The 17,534-nt window shown below is 48.5% G+C and overlaps 1 protein-coding gene across 4 annotated transcripts in view; it reads right to left on the bottom strand.

The window, feature by feature from the left end:
• ATXN1 (ataxin 1) overlaps positions 1–17,534 on the bottom strand; it is a 384,106-nt gene that overhangs the window by 19,383 nt on the left and 347,189 nt on the right. For all 4 annotated transcript variants that reach the window (XM_044773206.2, XM_070515602.1, XM_044773209.2 and 1 more), the window contains one exon: positions 3,390–5,448. In XM_044773206.2, the coding sequence (XP_044629141.1) occupies positions 3,390–5,288 (1,899 nt within the window). In that variant the 5' untranslated portion in view covers positions 5,289–5,448. The remainder of the gene's footprint in view (positions 1–3,389; positions 5,449–17,534) is intronic.

The raw sequence follows: 17,534 nt of genomic DNA, 5'->3' as shown, positions 1-17,534 counted from the left end.
AATAATAATTAGGAATTCGGCCCCTTAAAATAATCTTATCAAAATGAAAAGCCCCTTGGGTTCTATACAGGAAGGCTTTAGTACCTACCACATCTATGTGCCCATTATTAGCATGAGGTCAGCGAAGGTTCTCTGTACTGCCCCCCTTTGGTTTTGGTTAGCGGATGCTAGTAAATTTCACAAGGGGTGTTCTGCAAGTCACCAAAGCAAAAGCAAAAGGATTACAAAAAGGGAGGGCCCAAGATATCATCTTGTATCAGGAATCATCTGCCTGTTTTAGAGACGAGAGAAACTGCAGCTCCGAGAGTAAAATGACCAGTCTCGTGGCAGAGCAGAACCTGGGCTCATGGGTTCCCCCTTCCACACTGCACTGTGTTCTCCAGGGATGCCCATGGAGGGTTTTATGAGGTCAAGCATGCCCATGGTTCTCCTTCCACGTAGGATATATGCCCAGGGTCACAAAGCCATCTGTGGCGTAGAAAATGGTCCCTTCGTCCACCATTTCCCCAATCAAATTTGTGATTTGTCTAATTCAGTTAAACAATTTGCACATCTCTAAATCCCCCAGTCGGTGCCAGTGTTCGTGATTTCTAACCAGAGGAGCAGACGTGGCCTGAGTCTTCAGGCCAGGTGAGGAAACTCCTCAGAGCGACGCTGATGAGGGAGGGAAGCGCTCGGCCCCTGGAACATAATTAAATCTAGCTCTTAGTTCTCTCTCTCCCTTCCCTTCTCCCCCTCACACTTTCTCTCTGATTCTCTCCTGATTCTGATCCTGTCACTTGCGGCAAACACAGCTGGTGATGCATTTTAGCTGTGATGATGTCAGCCTGTTTCTGATAGGCTTCTCGGTCAAGTGACAAATCATTGGTTGTGTCGGGACCTTGCACTTTGTCTCTGCAGCTTGAAACTCGAGCCACCTCTTTTAGCAGATCACAGCCCCCCTGGCCTCTCTCTGCAGAAGCCCTGCTCTGCAGGCAGCCCCACCACACCGGGCGCCCTGACAGACCCGCGAACAGGCCATGACAAATCTTCTACCTTCTAATTTGCACCTTGGCTGTCGGCAAAGAGGCTAGTGGTGTGGCTGCGGGAAGGAAATGAGACTTCACGTGCAAGCTGATTTCTCTATCATTTAAGCATCCATTCTGCAAAGTGCCAAGCAGGGAAACTCACAGAGATGCTTCCTCTCTAAGAACTGCCAGGTCAACCTGAAACCTAGAGGCTGCCAGGGCCTTCGAGATGCAGCTGCAGCTGGAGCTGCTCTTGATCCTCAGGTTGAAAGAGGTGCTGGTAAGGAACCAGTGGCATTTTGAAATAACTCCTCCTTCCACGCCTACCTGTGTTCACAATAACGCTTTAAGGATTAAAAGTACCATGAAAACAGCATCTGCTTTTCGATCTTGTTTATCGTCCATGCTTCACCTGGGGTCCATTAAAAGACACCTTTGCTAAGGGCAAGTCATTTTCCTTCTATGAGTCCCCACCCCTGATCCATGTAGGAAGCTGGGAGTCAGCAGCAACTACGGATGTATAGTCAGTTCTAAATGATGATGCCATTTAAAAAGAATTCTGATTTTTGCAAAATTTTCTGTTTCGTAATAAGAACTTTGAGAAATCTTTCTTGGGCCTTGCCAAAGACTGTAAGCCCACAGTGACATCTCACCAGAAAAAAGAAAAGTCTTAAGGGGTAAAAAGGCTCTTGGCAATGCAGGCCCCCTGACCTTGTGCAAGATCCCACATCTGGTCATCCACACACAGTTCTGGAAAACAGTTTGGAAAACTGGTCTCCTCCTCACCTCTCTTGATCTTCTTATTTTTTTTTAAAAAAAATTAATTAGTTAATTATTTTGTGAGGAAGACTGTCGCTGAGCTAACATCTGTGTCAATCTTCCTCTATCTTGTATGTGGGCTGCCGCCACAGCAACATGGCTTGACCGGCGGTGCGCAGGTCCGCGCCCAGGATCCAAACCCGCCAAAGTGGGACACGCAAATGTAACCACTAGGCCGCCAGGCCGGCCCCGAACTTTTTAAAATATACTCCAAACAGTTCAAACCATTAACTAGTTTATCTTTTTTGTTTGTTTTCTTTTCTTTGAATGTCCCAACTATCAGCTATGGCCATTTTCAACTCAAACGTGAAGGAGGCGCTGTCACATCTGAGTGTGTCAGAGTCCTCGATGGAAACGTTCCCGGAGACAGTGAGGCTCTACATCCTGGGGTGACTCTAAGCAACCCGGGCAGTGAAACTGCTGTTTCATACAAATGGGCCATGGGATAAACACGCTCAAGTGACTTAAGAGACTGGAGAAGAGAGGCTTGAGGGAGCCCATGGAAATTACGAGAGATGATCATAGTTCCAGTCTTTAACACGACAGCTTGGTGGCATCTGACCCTTGGGTTGCTATTTGCCACAAGCCCAGGAGATGCCTGGGACAGCCTTGGCTTCTAGGGTTATATTAATCATGACTTTTATTTTCTGTCATCCGATGTGCTCACATCTTGGGGCCTTGCTGAGTCTGGAGGGACTGCCCCTCCCAGGGTTAGCTAATTCCTAGAGAGAGCTAACAACTCATCTGGGAGAGTGTCCTTCATATGCAAACCAAACACACCCCTCCCACCTCCTCTATCTGCTCTCACACTCTGGGCCACTATCCATCAGTCCCAATCACCTCAGGGTCAGGTCCCAGACGACCCCAGCCCGTAAGTCCCAGAGCCCTCATATTATTCAAATCAGCCAATCCTAAGCCTGCTGACCCTGCCTCACCCGTTCCTTCCCAAGGAAACCACAATACAGGCTCTCGCCCACAGTCACCACATCCCATTCCAACATCCACGTTTTAAAATGTAGGTTTTGTTATTATTATTCAGGTATGGTGAGGCCAGCAGATGAGGACACAACAGCCATTGAAAAGATAGTCTGTTATACTCTGATCCCAAGAGGAGGGGGCGTGTCTTGCCATGCAGGGCCACGGGGGGAAGCACCAGGGCCAGTCAAGGGCAGAGGGAGCAAGGAGAAAACATGGGACCACTAGAAGGGCCTTAAGCCCTTCAGCTTTTTTCCCTCAGGGTTCCTCCCCGAAACCACAGAACGAAAAATAACTTGCGCAATGATTTTCTTAATTGTCCCCAAGACAGTACCTGAGTAGCCCCCCTCTAGATGCACGGAAGTTAATTCATGACAAACAGCGGATGCCTTGGGGCATTGGGGCTTCTCTTAGAGAAAATGTTTGGGCAAGATTAGGAGTCTAAAGTCTAAACATAAATGAAAAACCTTAATCCTCCCCACAGCATGGAGGGGGCTGCCTCTTGGAAGAAATTCATCTCACCAGGAGACGATGAAGGTGGTGGCGTGGTGGGGTGTCCCCCAGCTGTGCCACCTGGGTGAACGTTACCTGTGCTCGGTGCTCCCCGACCGCAAACTGGATGACGGCGACGCCGGGACTGTGGCTGTCCTCGATCCTCTCCACAGTGCTGGAGTCGATCTTCAGGTCGTTGCTGATCTCTGCACTCTGGATGAAGTCTTCCGTTTTCAAGTCCTCCACCTTCTTCAGCTCCCCGTTGGCCAACTGGATGATGGAGCCTTTCATGAAGTAGGGAGGCAGCGTCGGGGGAGCGGCGGCGGGGGACGCCACCGACTGCACCACAGGCAGGTGGATCTGGGCCTGCACCATGGCTGGGTAGGCGGCCTGGGTGACCAGGGCCTCTGGGCTGAAGTTCTCGCTCTTGGGCAGGGCGGTGGTGACAAACGTGTGAGGCACTGCAGCGAACTGGGGCGACGACGTGACGATTGCAGAGGCTGCTCCCGACCCCTCCATGTCAGCACTGCCGACCGGGATGAGCAGGGGCTGGGTGCCGGGGATGACCAGGTGCTGGGGCAGGCTGCCGGCGTAGGTGATCGCTTGCTGCTGGCCGCTCAGGTAGCCGATGACAGGCGGTTGAGTGCCCGCGTAGAAGGCCGTGGCTGGCAGTCCAACCGGGAGTGGCTCTGAAGCACTATGTGTGGTCTGAATGACCGTGTGGGGCGACAGCGTGGCGACCGCGGCGGCCTTCACGCTTTCGGGGCCCAGAGCCTGTTGGGGTGACAGCGCGTAGGATCGGTGCCCGGGTTTCCCCAAATGCAGGCCGCTTTTGTCGTTGAGGGTGGAGGGGGAGGCCTCCCGGTGGGTGACCTGTTGCACTTCCAGGTCGGTGGCGGGTGTGTTGCTGTTGGGCAGGACCATCACAGAGGCCCGCACCCCGGAGGAGTCTCGACTGCTGTAGTCAGCGGGGCTGGGGTGGACCACCACGTGCCTGGACTCATAGGGGTGAGGGGCTGACTTGCTGCTCGCCTTCACCAGTCCCAGGTCGGCGGAGCTGGGGGCCCCGTACCTCCGGCCCTTCTCCATCTCACCGTTCAAGATCTCCTTGGCCTGCATGGCCTGCTGCAGCCGGCTGCTCTCGGCTTTCTTGGTGGCCTCCCGAGGAACAAAGTGGCTGCCGGAGTCGGTGTATTGCACTACGACCTGGGGGGAGGGCCCCAGGGTGAGTGTGTGTGGGATCATCGTCTGGTGGGGGTGGAGGTGGACGGGAATGGCCGGCGGAGAGGCCGTGCGCCCGGCGTTCTGCGGAGAGCTGGAAATGTGGACATACTGGTTCTGCTGGGTGGGTGGTGGGGACCCCGGGGTGATGAGCCCGGGAGTCCTGCCTAAGTGCTGCTGTTGCGGCTCAGCCTTGTGTCCTGAGGCTTGGCTCAGACCACCCATGTTGGCCAGCAGCGTGGAATAGGCCTCCAGTTGGGAGCGCTGGGACGGAGTGGTGGCCCCCGCGGCAGAGGCCGCTGCACTGGTGACCGGGCTGGCTGTCGGGGAGATCAGCTGAGAAGGGATAAACCCAGCGTAGGGCCCGCTGTACTGGGAGGACCCAATGAACTGGAAAGTGTGCGGCAGGTGAGCGTACTGCACGGGAGACACCGGAGTCCCTGACTGCGGGGGAGGGTACGGCGCGGGCAGCGTCGTGGTCGCCGGCACAGACCTGGGCGCGCCGGGCGGGGAGTAGTCGAGCCCCGTGGACAGCGCTTTGTGTAAACCTATTCCCTGCTGTAAACCAAGCTCCACGGAAGTCCCCGCCGGCCCGTGCCTCCCGCCCCCGGGGCCTCGGCCTCCAGGGGTGCCCGGGAGCCATGCCACGCCCTCCGCCCGGTGGTTGTCGCTGGGCGGCACGGTGGCCTTCTCCTCGGAAGGCCGGCTGGTGGCGGGGATCTCGCGCTTCTTGGGAGGCAGGCATTCGTTGCTCCGCTCTTGGTTGGATTTCATTTTTCGCCGTCCCCCCTCCACGGTGACTGTTTCACTGTCGGGCTGGCTCTGATTTTAGTCTGATAAATGGAAAGTCACATTGGATATCGGTAGGGGATCCAGGCTCTTCATGAGGAATCATCTCCCCGTGGGTGCGACCGGCCAGCAGCAGCTCTGGAATCTGGGAAAAGGAAGAGGGTAGTGACAAGGGGAAGAGGACAGGGAGGAGAGAGGGAAGGAGGAAGAGGAAATCAAAACATCAGCACGGGAATAGGACATCCTTAGCAAGATTAAGACTAGGCCTCTGGTTTCAACGGGAATTCCAGAAACCCCCTTACAGCCCCAATGTTAAAGCAGATCAAACACTGGCCATGTTGGATAGCACCTGGGGAAGAGTATTAGGACATCGGGCCAAAACCTTAAAGCAGGTTCCTTTTTACGGAGTTAACAGCTCCCTAAAGGCTCGTCTCTCCATATCCTCCCCTCCCCTCCTCTTTTCTCTTTTGCTTTTAGAGGGTAGATGATGCGTTTCTTAAGCTTCCTTTTCAGAAACGCTGTTCCCGTTCGTTCCTCACCTCTTCTTTACCTCGCTGGAAAATCAAATGAAGCCCACACGGAGGATGACGTCAGTGAAAGTCAGCCCGGCCCTGGCCTCAGGGCTGGGTGCTGGACGGAGCAGGTCAGAGGCGGAAGTCCTGAGCGGACCTCGCAGGTTATCTCTGATTCTTCATCTGCCATAGCCACTACCCAAAGATTCCACCTGACTCCGGGGCCATCCTGTTTCTACAGTAATGCTCTCTTCCCTACCACACACACACACACATACACACACACACAATATACACATGCCAACTCAGCAGAGACAGCCAAAAATACTCCTGTTCCCTACAAGTCTCCAAAGAATTCCCAGTCCAGCTACTCAGATGGCAACAGAAAGCCAAAAGAAGTCTGTGAGACAGTTAAAAAACAAATATGGTAATGGTTAAAAAAAGAATGCAATAATTGGATGGATGCAATGAAGGTCTCCTTAATGACTGTTACATGATTGCTTCATCCCTGTCCCTTTCTTCCTTTCCAAGTGGTCTTTGAATGCTGTCTTCACACCTTCCCCGCCCCCCCCCCCGCCCCCCACCTCTTTCTCCTTGGAAAGAGCCAACCCACCATTAACCCCAGAGATGAAACCTCTTTCTGACCAATCAGACCTGTGGGTTTAAACCTGGATGTACAAATTGTGAGTCTGGAGCCAGGTCTGATGGGCACACAGCTCAGTCTCTTGGCAGCCACTGAACTTGAGTCAGCCGACTGTGTGGGCAGAGGGGTGCCCACCCGGCAAGAGGCAGAACATCAGTGGAACTCACAGGAACCAGGCTAACAAGTGGCAGATGTGAGTGCCCCCTACAGATGGCAGCTGCAGACGTGAGCGATGTCATGTGCTGTGATCCTGGGGAGCCGTGGCATCAGGTCTGGCGAATTCCAGGCCTTGGAGGTTTAGCATTTTTCCTGCCCAGACTCTCTTTTCTGTGATATGGCTTTTAAACGAACATGATAAGGTAGCAGCCTTCAGCATCCGATCCTGGTCCAAGCTGAAGCAACAGTGATATCTCAATTATAACACAGCCTCCCTTCTCTCTTTGCAGCCCCACCCTGCCTTCCCACATCTCTCCTCTACAGCTCACACTCCCCCACCCTCATCTGTAATGTTTTTTCTTGGCCAATGATTTAGTGGCCCTGGCTGGTTTTGCTTCAACATCACTAACAAACATCACAACGAAAGGACAAATGACACAGAAGAAAGCTCCCCATCCTTAATGATTGTGATCAGGCATATATGAAGGCAGAGATTTAGAAATTTGGGGTCTCACCATCAATGGACATTTGACTAAGAATAGGATTTCTCATATGACAAGAGACGTATTTTAAAGAATGGGACAGAAACAAAAAATACTTAAAAGATCTAAAATATTAATGCTGAAGAAATATATCTGTGTTGAAGGAGAAATGTCAATTATTTGCCCTCCCCTTCTAGGGCTTTCATAAATCCCAGATAACTGCGTTCTCTATAGCCTTCTCTTATGAAGAGTGCAGCACGTAATTTACACCCAGTACTTGCAAACTGATTACAAAGATAGTGCCATTTTCAAAACACCGACAGAATAAAATTAAACTACAAAAGTGTCAAAAACAGTTGCCCCTTTTGACTTAAAAGGTATTGAAAATGATCTTTTATCTTTAGATTTCAAGAGTCACTCTGAAAAGAGAACTATATAAGCTCCCACATTCCCAAGCCAGCTAGAAAAGAAAAGTCCTGTAGGAGATCTGCTGGAAGTGAACTGTTCCATGCGCCCCCTGCTGGTTCTGCAGAAGCACGGATCCAATACAACCCCACAGGATTTCATTAGGGATGTTCATGCAAGAGTGATATGTCAGAATCCGAAATGAGAACATTTGCATATAGTGGGCCCAGCCAGTACGGGAATAGGTTAATTAGCCCCAGGCAGCTCCAGGGCAGAAAAAGCAGCGGCATAAAAGTCCTTTCAAAGCCAAGCAAAATGTCAAACACATTCAGAAAGAGGGCCATTAGCAATGCAAATAGAAGATGGCCTGTGCAACTGAGCCTCAATATACAAAACCAGAAAACTCCTCTGCAGGTACTTTCTTAAGAATCCAGCTTTAGTGAATGTGAAAAAGAATGCTGACTTGGTTCTCATAGTGCCTTGGTTTAATTTATACTGTTTATTTGAGAGAGACTGGCTAAGTTGGCCCTAAAAATCTCTCCACAGCTGGTCTTCTGCTAATGAACCACTAAGACTTTTCAGCCTAACATGCAAATTCAAATGTATTCTTCTGAAAAGTGATCCATTGATAGACATGTTTTCCAGACAATACTAATGATCACTCAAGGATACAAAGATTAACGCAGAAGTGGAGCAAACTGGGGCCAGACTGAGAAAAATTCCAACCCATCCTCCTCCTACATTGAGAAGGACCATGTCTCCTATTTACCAGTGCAGCTTGGAGGAGATGGGGCTCTCCAATTCTGGGGCGTGCATGCCTTCTCGGTGCTCCCTTAGCTGTCTGTGCTGTGTGTGAGGGTAGGGACTGTGTCTTGCTGTATTTCCAGGGAACCACCAGAGGGCGCCACAGTCTGCCACCACATCCCTGGATGATTGGGTGATTATTTATGGTACCGAAAGAATGGAGAGGTAAATTTTAGGGTCTCTTTCTGCTTGCAGACAAATGGCCTCTGTCCTTAATTGCCTTCTCAGGGCTGAAACACACCACTGGTCCATCTGGGGCCCCAAGGAGTTCACCTCTAGATGTATCTGCCACGATAGAAAGATTTCTCAGAAACATGGGGTCACATATGATTATACAAATGCTAAGTTACCGAAGAACCACATAGGCAGATCCCACTGTTTAAACGTTGTTATTTAAAAAGAGACAGAGGAAGGGGAATTAAGATATGATTCAAGACAAATTTATTTAGGGTTTACTACATATGGTTTACTTGATAATCACTGTTCTGAATACACTCATCTCAAGCATCTTTCTGTCTACATCTCTCTCTCTCTCTCTCCATCAGTATTTTAAAATTTAGCTCAGCGGCATAAGGTCTTGCTAGTCACAGCGTGGTCCTCAGACCAGCAACACCAGCATCCCCCAGCAGATTTAGAAATGCAGAATCTCAGGGCCCACCCAGACCTCTGATCCAGAATCTGCATTTTGACAAGATCTCCAGATGATTCACATACACAGCAAGGTTTCAGAAACTCAGCTGTAAGATTCAGTTTTCTGCTCATAAGCTCCTGTAAGTGAAGGAAACCTCTCTAGCCTCTTTCTAATGGAGTAGGTGCTGGGAAACTGAACTCGGTGCTGCATGTGAAAACAGAATTGAGGGAGCCATGGAGATAAGCAGCTAATATTTAGGTAAAATTCAGCTGTTTACTTGGGGGTCACCAAGGCCAATACAGTTCTAAACGACAAATGGTCCTTTTCTTCTGGTTCTTTCTCTCTTCAAAAACTATCGGGAAATATATTTTTAAAAAGCTATTATCAGAAATTTTACACACGACTCAATCCTCCCCAGGAAGAAAAACACACTTGAACAGAGGAAACCCCACACTTGTGTCTTTGCTCTAAGTGAAACACCTCTCGCTGCCCCCACCATGGATTCAGACTGTGTCAGAAGTAACAGGAAAATGAGATGCCTCTGAGCTGGGAGATGTGGGAACATATCCCCACTGACTCCAAGTCCTGGAAATAACAACCAACTGTCCTGAATGGAAGACACTCCTAGAATTTGATACACAGTCCCGAAATTGCATTCCAAGGTCAGAGCAGTAAGCTGGGTGGTTCTGCCTCATACCCCCAATCCTGTGCGTTTCTCAGTTTGAGTAAAACCCACGACTGTCTCCTTGTCTGCCTATGCACAACAGAGGCATGGTTTCAGTTTTAAAGATGAGGAAATGCAGACTGATGAATTTGTGTCAGTTCTGGAAAAACCCATATGACCATTTAGGACACAGAACACCTGGACCTGAGGGGAGAGTTCCCCAGGACAGGGAGAGGATTCTCTAAATCCTGACACACCAATCTCCTTTCTATTTTTTATATTGCTAACTGGAAGATCTGTGTAGTACACTGGCAGAGGCAGTGCATTTAGATTAAATGTTAAAATAGGCCCAAACCTGACATCTTTGGGGTTTCCAGGATCGAGAAAGGTGGGTTGGATGATGGCATAAGTAGACATCTTCATGGCTGACTGAACAAGCATGCCCCAAAGCAAGTGGATCACACAAGCATTCATCAAACACTTACTTTGTTTCTAGTATGCAGAGTGGACCTTAATTGTTCAAGGTCAGTGTGGGGCAAATGGTACGCCAGAACTCTATTTTTAGTCCTATTCTGTTCAACATTTTATTAATGTTTTTGTTATCACATCTAGAGGTAACAAAAGGCTGGAAGAGAGGTGCAATATATTACTGCAATTAATATTCAAATATATCCTCAGAAGCTGGAAGTGATGGCACAAAACCAAAAAGAAAAAAAAGGATTAATGAGCATCAGTGTAAACGCCTGCCCCGGGTTTCAACAGCTCAATTAGTTTAGTAGTTGGGTGGGAGAGATCTCACTTAAGAATGGCTCAAATAAAGAGCCCACGAATTTTATGTTTGACCATACGTTCAATATGAACCAACAGTTTGGTATGGTTCCTAACAACTTGGAGTAATTACAAGCTTCATTAATACAAGCACAATGTGCAGAATAAAGGAATGAATACTGCAACAGCATATGGCTTTGGTAAAGTCACAGTTGAAATACTGAGGCGAGGGGACACTGGCAGAATGGGGCATATCCAGGGTGCAGGAATCAGGTTAGCAGAGGTCTGGACACAGGGCAGGCAAGTAACAGCTGACAACATGGGGCCTGGGGAAGTACAGAAAAATCTGGAGCAGGAGGGCAATGCTCAGATCTATAAAGGGCTGTCCATGGAAGGCAGGAAAACAGAACTGAGCTCCAGATTACACGGATGGATATACACAGTAGAAATTAGAAAGTAATCAGAACTCTTAAAAATGGGCTGGGCTGCCGAATGGGGCAGGGACCCCTGTGTCATCCCACGTATCCTGGGAGAGTTTCGAGACTGGAGCTGATGGTCTGAAATGACACCATCATAGCTGGCTGAACAAGCATGCCCCAAAGCAAGTGGATCACACATTCATTCATCAAACACTTACTTTGTTTCTAGTATGTAGAGTGGACCTTAATTGTGCAAGGTCAGTGTGGAGCAAATGGTATGCCAGAACTCTATATTTAGTCCTATTCTGTTCAACATTTTATTAATGTTTTTGTTATCATATCTAGAGGTAACAGAAGGCTGGAAGAGATGTGTAATATATTATTGCAATTAATATTCAAATATATCCTCAGAAGCGGAGACTCTTGTCCTGGCTGGGTGCTCATGCTATTTACTTTTACATTTTTCCCCATCGCGAATATTTTGAGACTATGATTCTATGCTGTGTTAGGGTGGCTTGCTTAGAAGCCTAGTCTACTTTGCAATTTTCTCTTTGGCTGTGTCCTCAATGAAAACTGCTCATTTGCTTTCTCTGCGGTGCCTCGCATGGAGTTTCCCCGGGGAGCCCTCTTGGTCCAAAACGAGGTGGCTTCTGAAGAGGATGGAGGGTCCCATCCAGGTTTATTCAGGCCAGAAACCACCCAAGAGGTGAGTGGAAACCTGGCACAACTTTACAGAACAGGCTGTCTGATATCTTCACCTCAACACGCTCAGGTTTCCCCTCCTCTAGTCTGCACCCCTGTGGCACAGCGTCTAGCTCTTCATAGAGGTGCGGTGAGAAGAGAAAAATCACAGAATGACAGCTTGTCATCCATGCTAGAAAAAAGTCCTCACAGTGCCTAAGGATACAAAGACTAGATAAATATATACTTTAAATTGTACCATTAATACAATACGGTAGTGGATTGAATGGTGGACCCCCAAAAGGTATGGCCATCTGGAACCTGTGAATGTGACTTTGCTGGAAAAAGGGGATGTAATTAAGGATCTCAAGATGAGATCGTCCTGGATTATGTAGGTGGGCCCTAAAGCCAACGGCAAGTCTCCTTATAAGAGAAAAGCAGAGTTGAGACACGTAGACAAGCCCGCCATGTGAAGATGGAGGCAGAGAGAATGGAGTCATGAGGCCCCAGGCCAAGCAACACCTGAAGCCACCAGAAGCTGGAAGAGTCAAGGCAGATGCTCCCTCAGAGCCTTCGAGGGAGCACGGCCCTGTCGACACCTTGATTTCAGACTTCTGGCTCCCCCAATAATTCAGTGATAGAATAGCTTTTTGCTGTTTTAAGCCATGAAATTTGTGGTAATTTGTTACAGCAACCCTAGGAAAATAATACAAATGGCTTCCATTTATTGATCATCTACTATATGCCAATAACTCCACTTAAACATCTCATTTACTCCTCCCAACAAACTCATGAGGTGTGTATTTTCACCTCCATTTCTCAGAGGGGGACACTGGGGCTTGGCCAGGGCTTCACAGTCAGCGGAGAGGTAGGATTGGGAACCACTTTCTTGTTCTCCCCAACCAGGATGTGGGGTGGACCGACATACTGCAATGCACTATCGTGAGGCAGCCTAATAGCAAATATCTTTTTTTATTTCTTTTTCATGTGGAAAAGAGACATGCACAGAGATAAGAGGGGGGGAAAGGATGTCCAGGAACCTCTGCACCATACCTAGCGCTAATTGCAGACTGTAGCTGGCGCCACATTCAGGGTTACAGGCTGTGCTGACTTAGGAAGAGAGATCAGGATCTTTTTACTGCACAGGCAAGCGAGCCGGGGACGCCCGGCCTCACCCAACACCAAGTTCAATGCCACCCACCCAACTGTGATCCAGGTCACAGGAGAACTGAGATCGCAGAAAGAGCATCCTGCATGGGTCACACGTGGGGAACCGTGGACAGTAATATGCTTGTCTAAACAAGTTCTCCCTCCCTCTAGCATCAAAAAAGTCAGTTCAATGGGGGCCGGCCCAGTGGCGCAGTGGTTAAGTTCACACATTCTGCTTTGGCAGCTGGGGGTTCGCCGGTTCAGATCCTGGGTGCGGACATGGGCACTGCATGGCAAGCCATGCTGTGATGGGCGTCCCACATATAAAAAGTAGAGGAAGATGGGCACGGATGGTAGCTCAGGGCCAGCCTTCCTCAGCAAAAAAAGGAGGATTGGCAGCATATGTTAGCTCAGGGCTGATCTTCCTCACAAAAAGAGGTCAGTTCAAGTCTGCACCGGGTGCAGGTCCCCTCAGTCAGTGGCGTGATGCACACCACACAGGACTTTCCTTTGAGGCAGGGCCTTGCTGGGGAGGCAAGGATCTGCCACTACCACCAACAGTTGGGAGAAAACAGGACCCCTCTTTATATTATTAGCACCACAAATAATAGTTCTTTGGACTCTGTTCATCTTTGCATTTTATGACAATGAATATGATGACTAAATGTAGTATATAACAACTAAAAAATTTAAATCCGCCCAAAGAGCATCGTCCCATTTGGGTGCTCCCTGGCTCAGGGTAGCTCTGAGACCAGAGCAACAAACTGACTTGGAGTTGTTCTTCTGATTAAAGGCCTTGATGGAGATGCTGAAGGGGATTCCTCAAGATGTGCAGCTGCTTGGCTGTCCTTCTTCTACTGAACTCCTCCGCTTGGCACGTAGCTAAATGCCTCATCCCTAAGTGGGGCTCTGTTATTTGCTACTACTGTCAGCATAATGGAGAGATGGCCTTCATCAGGCCTTGGGTGAAGCTTTTCTCAGATTCCTGGCTTCTGCCATCAGCCTTCCTTTGTCAACATGACAACAGTGACACTGGGGCTATTTTTAGTGGGTTTTGCCACCTGTGGGAACATGAGGAGATCCATCATGTGGGTGGGGTCCACTGCATGGGGACACAGCACGTGATTGTGCGTGCAGGAGGACAGGCGTGCACGTGTCCTCCCGGGGTGTAAAGGAGGAGCAGGGGGCAAGGCCTGCAGCTTGCTGTGCGATCCCTGGAAGCCGGCTCATGTGGAATGTCGCTGCAGCATCTGGGTAGCCAGCGTCCCCTGGCAGCCTGCCCATGCTGGAATTCCTGGAAAGGCTCAAGACGGAAAAATAATCACTTGGAGGGATAACCATCTGGATCGAAACTGGTCTCAAACGAATTGTCCAACAGAGGTTGCGTTTGGGTTTTTAAGAAAAGCTGGAAATGCCTTTCTGTCAAGACTTTCCCTGGTTCAATACATAAGCAAATAGCTTTCTGCTTTAAAGTGTCACGCGTGCCAGATGAGCTGGCCTGGGACACCCAAATCTCTGTTTATCCACCACTCTGGCTGAAGGCTCGGCGCAGCTCCAAAGGCACTTCCTGCCACTCCAGACTTTGCAGTTCTCACCTCGCTCTAGAGTGAATTGTTTTAAGGACACAGGTAGTTGGCCCCTACATTGTCTCGTGCCTGGGAATGTTGTGACAAGGTGTAAAGAACTGGCCGTAGTGACATAGTTAGAGTCGGGGGTGGGAGGACAAGAAGCTGTCGTTTTTGATTCAATTTAATGTTCTTAGCACCACAGTGATGTATCTTACTACAGAAGTCATTAAGCATTCACATCCATATTTGGAATATCAAGATAAAATATTAAAACTATTATTACTAATACTGATAGGAAGGTAACATTAATATTCTTACTACTACTACTAAGCATGAGGACAGAGAGAGTAGTAGAAAGAACAGGCGGCTATGGAGTAAGCAGAGGACAGGTTCGAAAGCTGGCTTTAGCATCCTGCTCATGCAATCTTTTCTTTTCTTTTAATGTAATTTTAATTTTACTCAAAATTTCACGTGCACCTAGTTTAGGGAGGTGAGTCCTTCAACAATTTGTGATCTTGTCATTAATATCTCTGCACATAAAATGGGGAGGAATTAATATGCACAGTGCCTGGCAAAATGTGCAGACTCAATGAATGGTGGCCATCCTAATTATAATTCAGGAAATGCTCCCTTGTGAATCTCCAGTTTTTACTCATACTTATTTGCTGCTAATCGCTCCTGGTTCCATGATCAAATCTATACAATACCTTCAAACTATCAATCCTTTCAAACATCTGGGGTTTTTTCCTCACACCTGTGATTTACACAAAAGAGAAAGTCACGGATGTTTGAGAACTTATTTTCTTTCTTCAGCTGAGAGATGGGGCGATATTTATAATAGTTCCCAATGCACAGGCCTCCCACACACGAAGCATGGAAGCGACTCAACACACACAAGTAGAATAAACAGCAAGGTGAGACGCTAAACTCAGGCTTCGCATTTCTTGGGAAGGGTTAGGGGTAATGGTTCCTTGTTCCACTCTGCCTGCTTTTCCACAAGACTTCTTGGAGGAGTGATTCCCAAAGGCCTGGTAGGGAAATGCAGACTCTTCCTTCCACACCCCACAGGGAAGGCTGCCAGCTGTCTACTCACACACACTCTCATAAGCTTATGCTTTGCTACACACCACAAAGCAAAGAGCCAGCAGGAGCTAGAGAAGGCTTAATCAGATTCTACCAGCCACCAGAGGGCTGGATCTCCGGGAGATTAGATGGCCCGTGTTTACAAACAGAGCAGAGGAAAATCTCCATCAAGTTAGACAAATGCCTTTCTGGAACTGAGGCATTCTGAGAGGGTCTCAAAGCATTCATTGCCCTTGATGTGGCCAGATGAAAGGAAAGTGGAAGCCGCTGGATAATCCATAGACTAACAATCATTCCTGCAGGGTAGGAACATGCTGGCATCCCTTCTCTGGCTGTCTTCCAGTCTCTGGGACTCTGCACAACTTTTCAATCCTCTTGACTACAAAGGCCCAGAGACCTCCTGGGACCCAGGCTCCCCAAGGTGAAGCAGGTATGACGGAGGTCACTGAGGCTTTCTTTGTGTGGGCTGTGGCAATACTTTACATACGAGTAACAACCAGTGTACGACCATTCCATTGTAAAGACAAAGATACTGAGGCTCAGAGTGTCAGTGACTTGCCTAAGGTTTCATGGCTCATAAATGGCAGAAACAAGATGAAAATCTTGGTTCATCTGATACAAACACCTGGGTTCCAGTTCCTGGACCATGCAGTGGATCTGCTGGTGTGTAGTACAGGATTAACATTATCCAAAGAGAGGTCTGGCCTTTGCCCTTGGTTCCTGGGAGGTGATCTCTAAGCCTCTGGAATGTCCTTCCTGAAAGGAGTATGTCTGTTTGCCTGGGAGCTTTGGCCACGCGGTATTAGTTCCAACCTCTGGAGGAACTAATGACTAAAGGTATTGACCTGACCTCTGGGAGGGGCTGGGGACAAAAGATCAGTCATGTGGGGGGTATGTGATTGAGCTCCAATCAAAACTCTAGACACCGAGGCTTGAGTGAGTTTCCCCAGGTGGCACTACTCCAGGGGTACCGTCCCACACGATGGCCAGGAGGAGTCATGGCCCTCCATGGTTCCATGGGGAGAGGATGCCCAGAAGCTCTGAGCACGGACCCCTCCAGACTGCTGCCCTGTACGCTTCTTCCCTTGGCTGTTTTGAATCTGTATCCTTTCTTTGTAGTAAACTGCAACTGTGAGTATAACAGCTTTCAGTGAGTTCTGTGAGTCCTTCTGGTGAATTATCAAACCTGAGGGTGGTTTGGGAAACCCCCAGAACTTGTAATTGGTGTCTTATACCTGGAGTTCCCAGATGAGCATGCTGCTGCTCTGGGGACCATACTTTGAGAACCACTGTTCTAAGCTATCTTTCAGGTCTCTCCTTAGATGTCACTTACTTTAAGTTCTCCCCACCCCAACCCCATACCCCATGCCTCTCCTCTGTGCCCCTTAACATCCTGCTCTGTCTTTTCATACTCACAGTCCTAAAGCTGTCTGCTTGACTGTCCTCCCAGTTCCCCGCTAGGCTAACACCGGGCACTCCTTCCTTGCCTTGGCCCATAGCAAGCCCCTGACTGCAACTTCCTTTTGTGATCATTCCTCAAATCTTGGCAGAGCCACTTAAGACCACTCCAGTCTTGCTCATCCTTTCCTCCTCTGAGGCTCACCAGCATTTACATAACAACCACAGTCTGTCACTTCACTGCGTTCATCATATTTTTTACTTATTTTCACGTGTCTTCCTCACTAGACTGTAAATTCCGTATGCTGGGTATAGGCTGAATTTCATAACCCCTAGGGAAAGGGCTGTCATCCTTTCTTTGTTGGTTGACTGTTTTTATCCTGTGTCTGTTTATTGCTGTTCTGTCTTCTTTAGAAGTTGGCTACTAAAAAGCAAAGTGTTTCTGGATCTTTTAGATTTTTGGATGTGATGACACAGTGTTGGATCAAAAACTGAACTCATGATGGAGGGACATAAAATACTGTGTATTTGAAAAGCAGCTGTACTTGGAGATTCCATTTCTAGCACAAATTCTCACGTGAGATTATTAACCCCGGATCCTTCCTGTAGCAGGAAGTATAAGTATGCCACGTGGGATGTTGTCAAAGACGTGTGTGCTATGGAAAGGCCTCTAGAAATCCGCATCCAATTATCCAAAACTACGTCCACATCAGCCTACCATCAAACCCTAGGAAATGCTTCTGGCAGTCTTTGGATTTACTGCAAAGAATATGTATTTACAAAGACAACAATCTTATTGAAACCAGCCTAAATCAAGTGTAAAAAGGATAGTGAGACAAGTTGTAAAAATCAGCCAAGATCAGAATTC

The sequence above is a fragment of the Equus asinus genome, chromosome 8 (assembly GCF_041296235.1).
Source record: "Equus asinus isolate D_3611 breed Donkey chromosome 8, EquAss-T2T_v2, whole genome shotgun sequence".
Lineage (NCBI taxonomy): Eukaryota > Metazoa > Chordata > Mammalia > Perissodactyla > Equidae > Equus > Equus asinus.
The sequence above is the reverse complement of the archived record's forward strand: the minus strand, read 5'-3'. Positions and strand labels throughout refer to the sequence as shown.